Source organism: Manis pentadactyla, chromosome 4, assembly GCF_030020395.1.
Source record: "Manis pentadactyla isolate mManPen7 chromosome 4, mManPen7.hap1, whole genome shotgun sequence".
In the NCBI taxonomy this organism is placed as follows: domain Eukaryota; kingdom Metazoa; phylum Chordata; class Mammalia; order Pholidota; family Manidae; genus Manis; species Manis pentadactyla.
In genome coordinates, this window is record NC_080022.1 from 78937565 (window position 1) to 78954963 (window position 17399).

At 36.7% G+C, this 17399-nt stretch overlaps 1 protein-coding gene across 6 annotated transcripts in view; it reads left to right on the forward strand.

Moving 5' to 3' along the window:
* Nucleotides 1-17399, forward strand: part of BTBD8 (BTB domain containing 8) — a 110795-nt gene that overhangs the window by 75421 nt on the left and 17975 nt on the right. For 5 of the 6 annotated variants that reach the window (XM_036906560.2, XM_036906561.2, XM_036906562.2 and 2 more), the window contains 3 exons: nt 894-990; nt 4305-4393; nt 4820-4922. In XM_036906560.2, the coding sequence (XP_036762455.2) occupies nt 894-990; nt 4305-4393; nt 4820-4922 (289 nt within the window). Of the gene's footprint in view, nt 1-893; nt 991-4304; nt 4394-4819; nt 4923-8258; nt 8320-17399 lie in introns of those variants that run through there. The other variant, XM_036906567.2, reaches the window with a different exon arrangement.

Sequence of the window (17399 nt, forward strand, 5' to 3'; positions counted from 1 at the left end):
ATTTTACTACTCATATTTTAATTTTAGTATATCTCTTTTAAACAACAAAAGGAAAATGAAAAACCTTAAAATTAATTTAAAAACATAGGCATCCTAAAGACCAACAATGATGTGACTCTTAAGTGCTCTACAGTGAAATGCCATGTAAGCTGCTGAAATCCTACTGGAAAGTGGAATCTACGTTGCCATCTTCCTTTATTGCTATTCCAGCATCACACAAATGAAAGATGGTCTCTTAGTTTTAAAAATCATTGGTTCCTTGAGTTACAAACTGAATAAATAAACTTGAAGAAATCATAATTTTGGATTTTGAGAAAGTATCATTAGTCTCAGGGATTAACTGTTGAAGATTTCTCCCCTATAAAATATATGAAATTTTATCATGCTCTCAAAGTTTAGTTTCTTGAGTACCTAAAGTATGTGTGAGTGCTCAAAAACACTTGTCAAATGGAAGAGGCAACAGAAACCCTCTGTGTTTGGATGCTGTCTCTAATTTTAGGTTCATTTGTTGGCATTTTCAATCTGATAAGCATCAGTTAATTTGCCCCCTTCTGAATTTTTATTATACAAATTTGTTACAAAAGAGTTGTAAAATTTTTACAGCCTTTGAAGCAGTTTCCTGGACTTTGCTGTATATGTCACTGAGAATATGAGAGGAATTTGATTGAAACATCTCCAGATTTATTTGTTTTTCTCCACTAATCAAATCATGTGACAATGCTTTCAACTTTTTCAACCTATGTCCTTTTTATAATCCATAAAAGGCAGAAAGTTAGAATTAAGATAATTCAGATTATTCTTTCTAAACAGTCTATGTATTATCAGGAAATTACTATGTATTATGCCTTGGTTTTTAAATTGAAGAATTAACAGTATATCTATTTTTATTTTAGTCAGATACTCAATATGGCTGATATGTATGGACTAGAAGGATTAAAAGAAGTAGCAATCTATGTTTTAAGAAGAGATTACTGTAATTTCTTTCAGAAGGTAATTATTGAGTCACAGAATTCTTTTACCCAGTGCTTAAAGCCACCCATTATTACCTACTAGATTTTTATCTCTGATGGTAAATAATGCTTTAAATCTTAAAAATATTGAGTCAGTTTAACTAAAAGTAACTCCAGTTGAGAAATAACTCACATAGTGTGCTTGCAAAAGACAAATTAATTCAGATCATTTTAAGTAAAATAAAATCTAGGTATGGGGTTAATTGAAAGGACATAAGTTACCAACTCTCTTTAAATATTTGGTAGAATTCAGTTATTACCAATTCAATTTCATTACTGGTAATTGGTATTTTAAATTTTCTGTTTCTTCCTGGTTCAGTTTTGGAAGATTGTATGTTTTTAGGAATTTATCCATTTTTTCTAAATTGTCCTATTTGTTGGCATAACATTTTTCATAATACTCTCTAAATGCTCTCATAATCATTTGTATTTCTGTGGTGTCAGTTTTCTCTTTAATTTCTAATTTTATTTATTTTGAGTCCTGTCTTCCTTTTTTTTTGAGTCTAGTTAAAAGTTTATCAATTTTGTTTATTTTTCCAAGAACCAGCTCTTAGTTTCATTGATCATTTGTATTTTTTTTTAGTCTCTATTTCATTTATTTCCACTCTGATTTTATTTCCTTTTTTCTACTAACTTTGGGCTTTGTTTGTTCTTTTTCTAGTTCCTTTTGGTGTCAGGCTAGATTGCTTATTTGAAATGTTTCTTGCTTCTTGAAGTAGTCCTATATTCCTATAAATTTCCCTCTTAGGAGTATCCCACATAGGGAGGCATTGTGCATCATGAACAACAAAAGGAATATTTATCCACCAAGAAGCTAGGGTGAAGTTCATTCTTCACCTAAAAGAACCACCACATCAGCAAAGGTCACCAAAATCTGAATTAGTGCAAAGTGAAGGACTTCTGCCTACTACCATACTCTCTCTGGTTAGTTACATAAGATGACCATAGCCATCCAAAGCCCTCTGCCGCAGGAGTTAGACCCAAAAAATGGAGGAGCCGGAGACAAGACCGTGCTCTACTCCCTATTCCAGATCTCCCCAACTATAAATGTAGTCAGTGACTGGGGAGGAAAAGATTTAAGTCAGATGTGAGAAAGGTGTTTAAACAGGACATACTAAATTTCAATACCAAAAGTAACCAAAAAGTACTGGAATGTGCCTATAATATAATTAGAGGATAGGAAAAAGGAGAATTTGACACAGCCTGGCTGACAGCACTAGTTGGGAAAAAAAGTTGGTTAGTATCTCCTCTGAACCAAGATACCCCAATAAACCAATTGCATCTAATATTTTTTAAATAATCATTTTAGGGATAGTCTTTGGATCATTGCCTCTTTTAGTATGTTGTTGATTACTTATAGTTTATATGAAGCTTCTTTTATTTTACTTTTAATAATCCACTGCCATAATTAACGGGTTACCATTAAAACAATGGAAAATGGATCTAATTTCTAGATCTCAACTGTGCAGTTTCTTGGCAGACTTAAATATAGTAGACCTATAATAATAGATTCCACAGTAACACAGATTTGGGTATAATGTGGTAGGTAATTGGACTCCTGGTAAGCAAGCTTCAGTCATTTCATCAACTTCACAATCTTGCCTTGTACATGGTTAAAATTTTTGGACTTCATTTATAGGATTTATAATAAACATTATATGTTTTTTACTATCAATTAAAAAATATATTTTTGGCAATGATTTAAGTATATGTCTTCCCAAATTCTACAAGCAAGTTTTGAAAATGACAAAAGGTCAGTCATCTATTACAAAAACACTTAGGAATCAGCATTTCCATATCTGTAAAATTCTGAGAGTCAATCCTTTAAGCCAAGAGGCCAGTAAACTTCTGTTGTAAAAGGCCAGGTAATAAATATTCTAGGCTTTGTAGTCCATATGATCTGTATCATAACTATTCAACTCAGCTGTTGTAGAGTAAAAGCAACATATAGACAATATATAAATGGAAGAGCATAGTAGTGTCCCAATAAAACTTCATTTACAAAAGCAATGGTGGGCTAGATTTAGCTGACAAACTATGGTTTACCAGTCTCTGCTTTAAGTAGCGAGTTATTTTATATTTTAATAATTTCTTAGTGGAAACTATTTCTAAATTATGCATCAGTTAGTGGACCTTGTGTTGTATAAAGCTCGTTATTCCTAAATAAAATCAGACTGCTGAACTGTTTAATTCTTGTGTGTAGTTTTACAGTTTTTCAGACTTCTGGGTGCTTTTAGGTTATCAAATAAGCATATACCGGTAGTGTCTCCCCTTACACTAGTTTTGATACTCTCATCTGAAGTGGATCAAGAAACCAATTTTTTGACTTGATAGAATTATCACTGTATAATCTATATAGTGATACCCATTTCTGATTTTAGGACAACTTAGAATACCTCCAATTATCTCAAAGGGAATAACTAAATTGTTAATATGCTAAGCAAAATTTTACATTCAATTTCTTAAATACCGATATAACATTTCTAGGAGAAGGATATTAGAAAAACAAGTTAATAGCAATTCATAATTTAAAAAGTTGTAAATCACTGACCATAAGGACTATGCCGGAGGCACCTGTAGAGAAGCTTTGCTCTTCTCTTGAGAGCAAGGGATCTTTAGAAGTACACATTTAGACTATATATACAAATTGGCTGATTGCTGGTCTTTACTAAAACCCCAAATCACAACTAATGAATGTGTACAGAGGGAAGTTGAACTCTGTTTATCCTAACAGGCAATAGATGTGCATAAGAACATAGTCCAAAATGGAAAATAGCAGCACAGGCAATATGTAGCATTAAGAGCAGTGAGGTATTTTCACTAATTGCATCTACATTTTATTTATTTGTGGTTTGAGTTCATTACTTATGTATATGTGCTTTTCAAAAGTTATATAATTATGATCTAATTAAATTCTGTTATTTTATCTGAGATTAGTGTAGGACAACCCGCCCCCCATTGCCATGTACTTAAAGTTATATTTATACTTTAGGAAGCAAATTAAACCATATGGTTGTATGTCAATGTGATGTACTAGAAATTATTATAACACTTTTACTTAAAAAACTTTAAGCTAGGTGAAATTAGAATTCAAACTGTGCATTCTGGCAGTTAAAGAGCTCAAATGCTATTATATAAAACTGAAGTTTATTAATGATATTTGATTTTAAAAGAATAAGAGACTCTTGAATTACATATATTTATTTTGGATATAAATAAGATCTTTATGAACCAAATACTTTTAGCCTTTGTAAGTTGAGAAAGGATAAATGTAGTGTTTTCTATCAATTTTAGCCTATTCCCAGAAGGTTGGTGTCTGTACTAGAATGTCTGATTATTGCTCATTCAGTTGGAGTGGAAAGTCTTTTTGCTGACTGCATGAAGTAAGTGATCTGAAGTGTTGTGAATACTATTAATTTAGGGATTTTGTTCTTCTATTCTCCTAATTTTCTGGGAAATATTAGACTTGGCCTGTTTTCTTGGAAACAGTGTTACATAGTTTAATGTTTAACTCATTGCAACAGTTGAGAAGTATTGATTTATGTATTGCTCAAGCTGTTTGGGATCAATTTCATTTTAACTGAACCATGGTTATTTATGTTAATCTGTGCACATAATTCAGAGTGGATTTTAAATGTATGTTTACAAAGAAGGGAACATAATCAAGTCCATTATAGAACTCACAAAATTAACTATAAAACTTAGTCAAAACATATACAGCTTATATCATTGAAAACACAAATATTATTGAATATTATAATGAAAAATATTTTTATTTCTCTAACTTGGGATTTTTAAATTTTTAACAGGTGGATTGTAAAGCATTTTGCAAGGTTTTGGTCTGAGAGAAGCTTTGCAAATATACCTCCTGAGATTCAGAAAAGTTGTCTTAATATGCTGCTTCAGTCCTTAGTAAGTATAACCCGAATACCCTTGTTTGTGTTTGACATCAAAAAGTTTATTCAATTTTATATAGATACTTTTAATGTTTCAAATGTAAATGTATACTTATATTATAAAAGCAAAATGAGAGAACCAATTCCAGAGAACCCAGAATCAATTCAGATAACCTATTCTTAAGAACCTCTGTACCAAATTCATTAGTCAGGGTTCAGTCAGAGAAGCAGAACCAGATAGTAGTCTGTGAACAAGAGGGGCATGGTACCAGGAGTGGAAATTATACATTGGCTCAGCAACATGGCCTTCTACTCACTAAGTGGATTTGGGTATAACAAACTTCTCTATGGCAACATTCCTCAAAAGGACCAGCCATCTAACCTGGTTAATTACATTGGACCTCTTTATTATGGAGGCAGTGCCATGTTCTCAGTGGAATAGACATTTGCTGTGCCTATGGATTTGCCTTCCTTGCTACTAGTATTTCTGCTAAAACCATTCTTCATGAGCTTAAAGAAAGCCTTTTGCACCACCATGGTATTCCACATAGCATCACTTCTGACTGCTCATGATTTCAGTGGTCTTACTTTTTCTATCATCCTGAAGCAGCTGGCTTGACAGAAGAATGAAGGAATGGCCTTTTGAATACTCACAGCACCAACTAGGCAGCAGTGCCTTATAGGGTTGGGGCATGCCCTCCAGGAGGCTGTAAATGTCCTAGATTAGTTTTTGATTTATGGTACTGTTTCTCCCATAACTAGGATTCATGGGTCCAGAAACTAGGAAATGGGAGCAGCTCCACATATAATTACTCCTCCTGATCCACTAGCAAAGTTTTTACTGCCTTTGCCCTGTGACTTTAGTCTCTACTGATCTAGAGGTCTTAGTTCTAAAGAGAAGAATGCTTCCGTCTGGGACCACAGCGATTCTATTGAACTGGACGTTGAGACTCTCTTCCCTGCCACTTTGTAAATCAATAGGCAAACTATTAATAGATTGGGCTTGGCTATCAAGGGGAGATTGGGTTGGTGCCATGTAAAGTGGGTAATAATCAATACGTCTAGAATGCAGTACTCCCATGTCATATGATTAAAACTAATGTAAAACTAACAGCCCAATTTAAGCAGCACTGATAACAGCCCAGATTTTTCAGAAATGAAAGCTTGGGACACCCTACCAGATAGAGAACTACAAAGAGTATTAAGTATTTGCTGAGGGCAAAGGAAATATGGAATGGTAGTAGAAAGAGGTAGTTACAAATACAAGGTATGACCAAGTGATCAAGTACAGAAGTGAGCATTATGGTAGTTATTATATAAATATATTCATTTCCCTTTTTATATTAATATGTTATATATATATATTAACCAAGTATTCTTTATTTTTTTCTACTGCCTTGTTCCCCTATCATCTAACATAAGACATGTTAATAATGGTTAAGTTTATATCTTAGTATTTAAGTTACAGGCTACCAAGGAGGAATATGAATCAGTTTGAAGAAAAATGAACATCACCCAAAGACAAAACAAGAGACTTAGTATCCTCTTTTAAGGAAAGGCTTAGCCTATTTGTTGTATAAGAGATAGTTACGTCATGTTAGACAGAAGCTTGACTTTGTGATTGTCTCCATGGATGTTTTAAAAGTTGTGTATGGGTGCAGGTTGACAAGGTGTAGACTGTAGTGTCTTTGTAACATGTCAGCTTGGCAAGGATGAACTATGCCCCCCAGAAGTTCCTTCTTTGTATATTTCCAGGTGGAATGGCCAGAGAGAGAATTTGGTGTGATATTTGAAGGGTGGAAGTTAAGCAGCAGCCTTTTTTTTTAACTTAGGAAGTTTGGGGCAGGTGCTTTTAGCTTATAACATGTTGCTTGTTACTCGTTTACTTTGTTGACATGAAACAGGCACCAGGCTCTACCTGCTCCACCTTGCCTTGTATCCTCTTTTGGCTTCCCTTACCCCTGGGTCATGGATGTGTTTAGCAACATGATGAAGGGCACCAGCATTTCTTGAAGGACACCCATTTCATCCAGGTTGGAGGCAGTGAGAACTGAAATGAGTCCATCCTTGTGGATTATAGTTTGTGCTCTTGAGTCCTTACTCTCCTGCTCTTTATATCCATTTTCCCTTCTCAACTGCCTTCCCTGTGGATTTCAAACTACATCATCATATATAAAGATTGTTCAACCAGCTCCCAGAATTGAGAAAGGTCAAATCCCTGTAACAAATTATATGTATATGAATACCTCCTAGTGGTCCTGTTTCTCTGATTGAACCCTGAATGATAAGGCAGATTGGGTTACAAAGAAGATGTATCTAAATCTGGGAAAATAAGTGTAAGCCTACAGCTGGTGAAATACCAGTGCAAAAAATAAATCTAATTTATGCTAATGAAGAACTTTGTAGTTTTGTTGCATACCATTTGCATTAGTTTCCTTGGTCATTGAGTAGTTGTTTCCTGTTTATGAAGGCAAACAGTTGGCCCAGCTGTAATTCAGTTCAGTAGAGTAGAAGTGGAAACAACATTTACTATTACTATTATTATTATTATTATTATTATTATAATAATCTAAGGGTTTTTTTAGACCTTTACAGTTCAAAAAATACTTTTTATTTTTTTAAATTTTTGTTAGACAGGTACTACTATATCCATTTCATGTATTAGAAAAGCTAATCAGAGAGGTGAGAGCTTTATTCAAGTGTGGGCCTTGATTTAAAGGAACTCACAGATTATGGAAGAATAGGCATTAGATAACTAAGTAAAGTAAGTACAAGTTGGACTATGATGAGTACTAATATTAAGTTCCATTTTGGCCATACTTACCTTTGCAGTCCTAGCCTTAGAGCAGTGCCTAGCATATATTAGGTACTCAGTATATATTGTCAAATAGGTAAACAAATGAATGAATAAGTATAATTTATAATTCAGGTGTAAACATGGGATCAGAGAGGTTAAAAAAGTGATTCTGATTAGAGGGATAAGAGAAGTAATTTGAAATGAACCTGAAGATAGAGGAAAATTTCAAAGTAAAGAAGCTACATTAGCACATTTCTGTCAGACTTTTAAAATGTGACCACAGACCTGGACACTGGGCAATTCCAATATTCTTCTGTAACTGGAATGAGAAAAGATAAGTCCACAGAGAAGCTAAAGCCAGAACTGATTTATCTTGTTTAGTTTTTTGTTTCTTTTTTTTAACAAAAGGTAAGTATGTGAGTTTAATTGTAGAATAAGCCCTTCATAGTACACCTTTCTCTCTCCTGCAATATTTTATTTTGATATTATAGCTGTGAATGCTTGTTTTTTTGAATTTATAGTTCTGGTGAATGCTTGCTTTTTTCTGTTCAAGACAGAAATGTGAACAACAAAACAACCATATACCCAGTTTGATCAATAACCTGTTGGCATCATGGTGATTATAATGAAAATTTGAAATTTTGTCTTTGTGGGTATTCCAGTTTTAAGAAACATTAATTAAATGTATTCATATTTTATCATACAAATACAATATATTTAACTTTGATATAAAATAGGATATTTTAATTTTTTTCAAATCAAAATTTGAAACACATTATCCAGTGAAATGAAAGAAAGAGCAAGTGGTCTTCTTACATCTTCTTTAGTTCTAATTCAGTTCAATCATATGTGCCGTGGCAGGCACATTACTCCATCAGTGACATGCCCAACTCTGTCATATGCCAGGGGAGATAAGAAATTGCTGCATTGAACTATATTTGGAGAATTTATTTATTTGTTTTTATTTTAATGTGAGAGATTTTAAAGTTTTTCTTTTTTGGTCACCTTGCAGCAGTTAAGTAAGATGTGGCTGCTGCCTCCTACGAAAACCACTGTTTTTGGAAGGAAGCGAGCAGGGTGGGGAAGTGAGTAGAAGAGAAAAAGATGTTAGAAAAGTTAGGAGTATAAAATGTAATAACTATTTCAAAATATGATTAAATTTTTGTTTTACTGTTTAAGCCCTTAAAAAAATTATGAAATTTTTTTTTTTGGTATCATTGATCTACAATTACAGAAAGAACATTATGTTTACTAGGTTCTCCCCTTCACCAAGTCCCCCCCACATACCCCTTCACAGTCACTGTCCATCTGTGTAGTAAGATGCTGTAAGATCACTACTTGTCTTCTCTGTGTTGCACAGCCCTCCCCGTGTCCCCCACGCACTATACATGCTAATAGTAATGCCCTCTTTCCTTTTTCCCGCCCCTATCCCTCCCTTCCCACCCATCCTCCCCAGTCCCTTTCCCTTTGGTAACTATTAGTCCATTCTTGGGTTCTGTGATTCTGCTGCTGTTTTGTTCCTTCAGTTTTCCTTTGTTCTTATACTCCACATATGGGTGAAATCATTTGGTACTTGTCTTTCTCCGCCTGGCTTATATCACTGAGCATAATACCCTCTAGCTCCATCCATGTTGTTGTGAATGGTAGGATCTGTTTTTCCTTATGGCTGAGTAATATTCCATTGTGTATATGTACCACATCTTCTTTATCCATTCATCTACTGATGGACACTTAAGTTGTTTCCATTTCTTGGCTACTGTAAATAGTGCTGTGATAAATATAGGGGTGTATATGTCTTTTTTCAAACTGGAGTGCTGCATTCTTAGGGTAAATTCCTAGAAGTGGAATTCCTGGGTCAAATGGTATTTCTATTTTGAGCATTCTGAGGAACCTCCATACTGCTTTCCACAGTGGTTGAACTAATTTACAGTCCCACCAGCAGTGTAGGAGGGTTCCCCTTTGTCTACACCCTCGCCAACATTTGTTGTTGTTTGTCTTTTTGATGATGGTGATCCTTACTGGTGTGAGGTGTTATCTCATTGTGGTTTTAATTTGCATTTCTCTGATGACAAGCGATGTGGAGCATCTTTTCATGTGCCTGTTGCCCATCTGGATTTCTTCTTTAGAGAACTGTCTATTCAGCTCCTCTGCCCATTTTTTAATTGTATTATTTGCTTTTTGTTTGTTGAGGTGTGTTAGCTCTTTATATATTTCGGATGTCAATCCTTTATCGGATCTGTCATTTATGAATATATTCTGCCATACTGTAGGATACCTTATTGTTCTATTGATGGTGTCCTTTGCTGTACAGAAGCTTTTTAGCTTGATATAGTCCCACTTGTTCATTTTTGCCTTTGTTTCCCTTGCCTGGGGAGATATGTTCATGAAGAAGTCACTCATGTTTATTTCCATGAGATTTTTGCCTATGTTTTTTTCTAAGAGTTTTATGGTTTCATGACTTACATTCAGGTCTTTGATCCATTTCAAATTTACTTTTGTGTATGGGGTTAGACAGTGATCCAGTTTCATTCTCTTACATGTAGCTGTCCAGTTTTGCCAGCACCATCTGTTGAAGAGACTGTCATTTCCCCATTGTATGTCCATGGCTCCTTTATCGTATATTAATTGGCCGTATATGTTTGGGTTAATGTCTGGAGTCTCTATTCTGTTCCACTGGTCTGTGGCTCTGTTCTTGTGCCAGTACCAAATTGTCTTGATTACTGTGGCTTTGTAGTAGAGCTTGAAGTTGGGGAGCGAGATCCCCCCCACGTTATTCTTCCTTGTCAGGATTGCTTTGGCTATTCGGGGTCTTTGGCGGTTCCATATGAATTTTTGAGCTATTTGTTCCAGTTCATTGAAGAATGCTGTTGGTAATTTGACAGGGATTGCATTGAATCTGTATACTGCTTTGGGCAGGATGGCCATTTTGACATTAATTCTTCCCAGCCAGGAGCATGGGATGAGTTTCCATTTGTTAGTGACCTCTTTAATTTCTCTTAAGGGTGTCTTGCAGTGTTCAGGGTATAGGTCTTTCACTTTCTTGGTTAGGCTTATTCCTAGGTATTTTATTCTTTTTGATGCTATTATGAATGGAATTCTTTTCCTGATTTCTCTTTCTATTAGTTCATTGTTAGTGTATAGGAAAGCTACAGATTTCGGTGTATTAATTTTGTATCCTGCAACTTTGCTGAATTCCAGTATTAGTTCTAGTAGTTTTGCAGTGGATGGGTTCCTTCCCCTCTATGCCCATTTTGTTGAGAGTTTTTATTATGAACGGATGTTGAATTTTGTCAAATGCTTTTTCAGCATCTATGGAGATGATCATGTGATTTTTGTCCTTCTTTTTGTTGATGTGGTGGATGATGTTGATGGATTTTTGAATGTTGTACCATCCTTGCATCCCTGGGATAAATCCCACTTGGTCATGGTGTATGATCCTCTTGATGTATTTTTTAATTCCGTTTGCTAATATTTTGTTGAGTATTTTTGCATCTACGTTCATCAGGGATATTGGTCTGTAGTTTTCTTTTTTGGGGGAGTCTTTGCCTGGTTTTAGCATTAGGGTGATGTTGGCTTCATAGAATGAGTTTGGGAGTATTCCCTCCACTTCTATTTTTTGGAAAACTAAGGAGAATGGGTATTATGTCTTCTCTGTATGTCTGATAAAATTCTGAGGTAAATCCATCTGGACCGGGGGTTTTGTTCTTGGGTAGTTTTTTGATTACCAATTCAGTTTCGTTGCTGGTAATTGGTCTGTTTAGATTTTCTGTTTCTTTCTGGGTCAGTCTTGAAAGGTTGTATTTTTCTAGGAAGTTGTCCATTTCTCCTAGGTTTTCTAGCCTGTTAGCATATAGGTTTTCATAGTATTCACTAATAATTCTTTGTATTTCTGTGGGGTCCGTCGTGATTTTTCCTTTCTCGTTTCTGATTCTGTTGATGTGTGTTGACTCTCTTTATCTCTTAATAAGTCTGGCTAGAGGCTTATCTATTTTGTTTATTTTCTCGAAGAACCAGCTCTTGGTTTCATTGATTTTTTTTTCTATTGTTTTCTTCTTATCAATTTTATTTATTTCTTCTCTGATCTTTATTATGTCCCTCCTTCTGCTGACCTTAGGCCTCATTTGTTCTTCTTTTTCCAATTTTAATAATTGTGACATTATACTATTCATTTGGGATTGTTCTTCCTTCTTTAAATATGCCTGGATTGCTATATACTTTCCTCTTAAGACTGCTTTTGCTGCGTCCCACAGAAGTTGGGGCTTTGTGTTGTTGTTGTCATTTGTTTCCATATATTGCTGGATCTCCATTTTAATTTGGTTGTTGATCCATTGATTATTTAGGAACATGTTGTTAAGCCTCCATGTGTTTGTGAGCCTTTTTGTTTTCTTTGTACAATTTATTTCTAGTTTTATACCTTTGTGGTCTGAAAAGTTGGTTGGTAGGATTTCAATCTTTTTGAATTTACTGAGGCTCTTTTTGTGGCCTAGTATGTGGTCTATTCTGGAGAATGTTCCATGTGCACTTGAGAAGAATGTGTATCCTGTTGCTTTCGGATGTAGAGTTCTATAGATGTCTATTAGGTCCATCTGTTCTAGTGTGTTGTTCAGTGCCTCTGTGTCCTTACTTATTTTCTGTCTGGTGGATCTGTCCTTTGGAGTCAGTGGTGTGTTAAAGTCTCCCAAAATGAATGCATTGCATTGTATTTCCTCCTTTAATTCTGTTAGTATTTGTTTCACATATATTGGTGCTCCTGTATTGGGTGCATATATGTTTATAATGGTTATATCCTCTTGTTGGACTGAGCCCTTTATCATTATGTAATGTCCTTCTTTATCTCTTGTTACTTTCTTTATTTTGAAGTCTATTTTGTCTGATACTAGTATTGCAACACCTGCTTTTTTCTCTCTGTTGTTTGCATGAAATATCTTTCTCCATCCCTTGACTTTTAATCTGTGCATGTCTTTGGGTTTGAGGTGAGTCTCTTGTAAGCAGCATATAGATGGGTCTTGTTTTTTTATCCATTCTATTACTCTGTGTCTTTTGATTGGTGCATTCAGTCCATTTACATTTAGGGTGATTATTGAAAGATATGACTTACTGCCATTGCAGGCTTTAGATTTGTGGTTACGAAAGGTTCAAGGTTAGCTTGTTTACTTCCTTACTGTCTGACTTAACTCGCTTATTGAGCTGTTATAAACACAGTCTGATGATTATTTCTTTCCCTTCTTTTTCCTCCTCCTCCATTCTTCATATGTTGGGTATTTTGTTCTGTGCTCTTTTTAGGAGTGCTCCCATCTAGAGCAGTCCCTCTAAGATACCCTGTAGAGGTGGTTTGTGGGAGGCAAATTCTGTCAACTTTTGCTTGTCTGGGAATTGTTTAATCCCTCCTTCATATTTAAATGATAATCGTGCTGGATACAGTATTCTTGGTTCAAGGCCCTTCTGTTTCATTGCATTAAATATATCATGCCATTCTCTTCTGGCCTGTAAGGTTTCTGTTGAGAAGTCTGATGATGCCTGAGGTGTTTTCCTTTCTAGGTGACCTTTTTCCTCTCTCAGGCTGCCTTTAATACTCTGTCCTTGTCCTTGATCTTTGCCATTTTAATTATTATGTGTCTTGGTGTTGTCCTCTTTGGGTCCCATTTCTCGGGAGTTCTGTGTGCCTCCGTAGTCTGAGCAACTATTTCCTCCCCCAGTTTGGGGAAGTTCTCAGCAATTTTTTCTTCAAAGACACTTTCTATCCCTTTTTATCTCTCTTCTTCCTCTGGTACCCCTGTAATGCAGATATTGTTCCTTTTGGATTGGTCATACAGTTCTCTTAATATTGTTTCATTCCTGGATATCCTTTTATCTCTCTCTGCGTCAGCTTCTATGCATTCCTGTTCTCTGGTTTCTGTTCCATCAATGGCCTCTTGCATCTCATCCATTCTGCTTATAAATCCTTCCAGAGTTTGTTTCACTCCTGTAATATCTCGCCGGACGTCTGTAATCTTCCTCCGGACTTCATCCCTTAGCTCTTGCATATTTCTCTGCAGCTCTGTCAGCATGTTTATGATTTTTATTTTGAATTCTTTTTCAGGAAGACTGGTTAGGTCTGCCTCTGCAAATCCTTTCTCAGGTGTTGTTTGAACTATCTTGGACTGGACTAAATTTTTTTGCCTTTTCATGGTGATAGTGGTGGCTGTAGGCAGGTTGTGGGTGTGTCAGCTGGGAGAAGAATGTCCTTTCCTGCTTGCTGGATGCCTTGCCCTTCTCCGCTGCCTGTGATGGTTACCCGCACTCCTGGAGCAGCCACCGGATTAGTCCCCTAAGCTGCTGTGGGTGGGGTCTCCATCAGAGCAGCATGGAGCCCTGCGGGGAGTGATAGACACGCCAGGTGCACTCCTCCATGCTAGCAGCACCCCTGCCGGGCAGCTGTGTGACAGCAGTGGCCTTTGGCTCTGGCCCGGGCGGCTGTGCATTGGGCTGGGATTCCGGTTGGCTGCTGGGAGCGCACCTGCTCTCTCTGTCTCCACTGCAGGTGTGCTCAGGGCTCTCCCATGCGGGCCTCTACTGGGCTCCTCTGGCTTCACTGCCACCGGTGCGCGTGAGCCGCGCCCGGGCTGTTCGGTCACGCTGCTGCGGGCTCGCACAAGCCTCTCCTGGTCCCGTGTGGCACCACTGGCGCGTGGATCTGCTCCCAGTCCCTTCCGGCACTGCCATCCCCAGCACGCACTGCCACTCTCCCACTACTGGGCCGGTGTGTCAGGGTACGCGCCAGTTGGAGGAATGACTGGCAGGCTTCTTAGTGCCATGAGGGGCTTCAGAGCTGCACTGCCTCCCTGGGGTTTAGAGCACCTAAGTTTCCCCAGGATTCCCAGCTGCTGGCTATGTGTGCCAGGACAACTTCGTCCAGCTATGGGGTCCCTGTCTCTTTAACACTTGCAGAAAGCACTCGCTTTTCTTTTGTCTCAGGGGCGCTATTTGCGGGGACCTGCCCACAGGTTTTGCTTTTCCATTTCTCTAATATCCAGCACCCCATGCACCTTGTGTCTGCGTTCCTGGTGCAGATTTCTAGAGCTGGTTGTTTAGCAGTCCTGGGCTTTCACTCCCTCCCCGTTCCGACTCCTTTCTTCCCGCCGGGTTTTGGGGTAGGGGAGCGTTTGGGTCCCGCCTGGCCGCGGCTTATATCTTATCCCGTTTGTGTGATGTTGAGTTCTCACAGATGTAGATGTATCCTGGCTGTTGTACTGCATCCACTGGTGTCTCTTTTAGGAATAGTTGTATTTATTGTATTTTCATAAATATATATGTTCTGGGGAGGAGATTTCCTCTGAACCATTCACGCCGCCATCTTCCCATGATCCTACTCTGAAGTTTTTAAATTTCGGAAAGTTAAAAATAGGTGTGGGATGGCCACTAGGGCAAACTAAAGTTGTATGTACATTATGCTGTTAGTCCTAAGGCCAAAAGGATAGCTGAGGGCCTATTTGATTAACATAATATCATAAGGATTCCGAAACAGTATGAATCATGGTGGTTATTCAATATATGGTGGTGGGACAACCAGGAAGCTACCTGGAAAGAATTTAAGTTAAAGCTATACCTCACTTCCTGGTATACCAGGATATATTCCACATGGATCAAAGGTTTGAATATTTAAAAAAAAAAAAAAAGAAACTATTAAGATACACTACAATAAACTCTGTAAAAATTATTTTATAAATGTAGCAGGGGAGTGGGGATACAAAATTCAGAAGGCTTAAAAATACTTGGTTACATAAAAAATGCAACATTTCTACACAGTAAAAATGACCATAAACAAAAAATGCTAAGACAAATGACAGTTCATATCATGCTCATGATTCTAATTCTGTAATACAGAGAGGTGACTTAAAAAAAAAACAGCTAAACATAGTCTTAGATGAGATAGTGCACAAAGAAAATGCACTCACCTCTTAATTTGATGAGCAAATCCTCAACTTCATTTATTTAAGAGAAATGGACATTAAAATTACAGTTTGGGCACTTTCTACCCTTTAGAATGAAAAAAATAAGAATGTATGTACTAGGTTAATGAGGATGTGGACATAAGTACTTTTATTGCTCCCTGGGAAGGGTATAAATTAGCATAACTTTTGTGGTATTTTTAAATCTTTTTTGACCAACCCAGGGTAAGAAGTTCCTTTTACATTGTAACCCATAAGTACATTCATGCATATAGAACTGCACGAAGTTTCACAAAAGAATACGTACAGTTACTGCATGTGATATACTGGTATTTTCTATTTTTCTCTTTTCTTTCTCTCTACCTCCCTCCATCTCTTTGTGCTTTTTTTGTTTTGTTTTCTACTTCTGATTGTAAGCCATGAAAAATATTTCTCTAGGTTGCTAGGAGAGGAATCTACAGTTTGAAAAACAGTGCTCCATTGAATATATGTTGGCAATGCTTTAGATTTCCTGGTGCCCCACCTTATATCCTCTTGGCTCATGTGTGTACTCCAGCTGTGAGCTGCACATGGGTGTCACCTGACAGCACTTTCCTTTAGCCACATCACACATATTTCTCACTTTCTGGCCTGAGACTTCATGCTGCTCCACCTGGGGTACCTACAGCTCAGCAATTTTGATACTTGTGCTAATCTGGGAGTCAAAAGGAGTTAAGCCCCAGGGGGACAAGCTTGACCTGTGAGAGATGGTAGCCAATGATTAGATGTTTTCCTGTTCTGTCCCTTGGGTAGATCATTCAAAGCACATCCTTTGTTACTCTTCAGAGAATTCCCAGCAAGACTGAGCTGGGATCCCTACTGAATGCTAGATCAGTGCTTCTCAAACCTTAATGTGCATACAAAACACTTCAGGATCTTGGTTAAATGTAGATTCTAATTTAGTAAGTCAGGGGTGGAGCCTGTGATTCTGTATTTCTGACAAGCTCTAGGTGATGATGCCATGAATCACACTGAGTAGCAAGGAGCTAGAAAACAGACCGTCCCATTGGCTTTCCATATTTCAGGTTCCTAGCTTCACTGACCCAGTGCCTCAGATTCTCTTGGGATCATTTCCCAAAATAAGTCATCTCTATATAGACCTGTTTGTCAGGCTCAGCTATTAAGCAGAACCCATGCTTAGACAAGTATTATTGACCAAACAATTCTATTGCTAGGAATTTATCCTATAGATTCATAAACATATGTGTGAAATAATGTTATTGACAAGGTCATTCATTACAACATTGTAATAGCAAAATATTGGAAACAATGTAAATATCTGTAAGTATAGACATAGTTGAATAATTTATGGTAATCCATATTAAATCCATATTACAGACTATTACATAGTTATTAAAAAGTAACATAGCTTATATTCTAATAAGAAAAATATTCAAGATATATGCTGTTTATAAAAAGGCAAAGTACAGAATACTGTTCATATTAATACCTCCATTTGAGTAAAATAAAGGAAATATTAACACATATTTCTTGTTTGTATATGCATAAAATAACTCTGAAAAGGTACAAAAAATAATATTGACTGAGAAGAGAGAAAATAAGTAGCTTGGAGACAGGAAGGCGAAGATGACTTTTCTTAATTGTGCCCTTTATATACTGTTGAAGTTAGAACCATATGTTAACTATTGAATTAAAATTTTACATGCTTGGTCTAGAAGTATACTTTCTTCCTTCTTTGAACCTCAAACTACTCTAAAATTTAATGTTG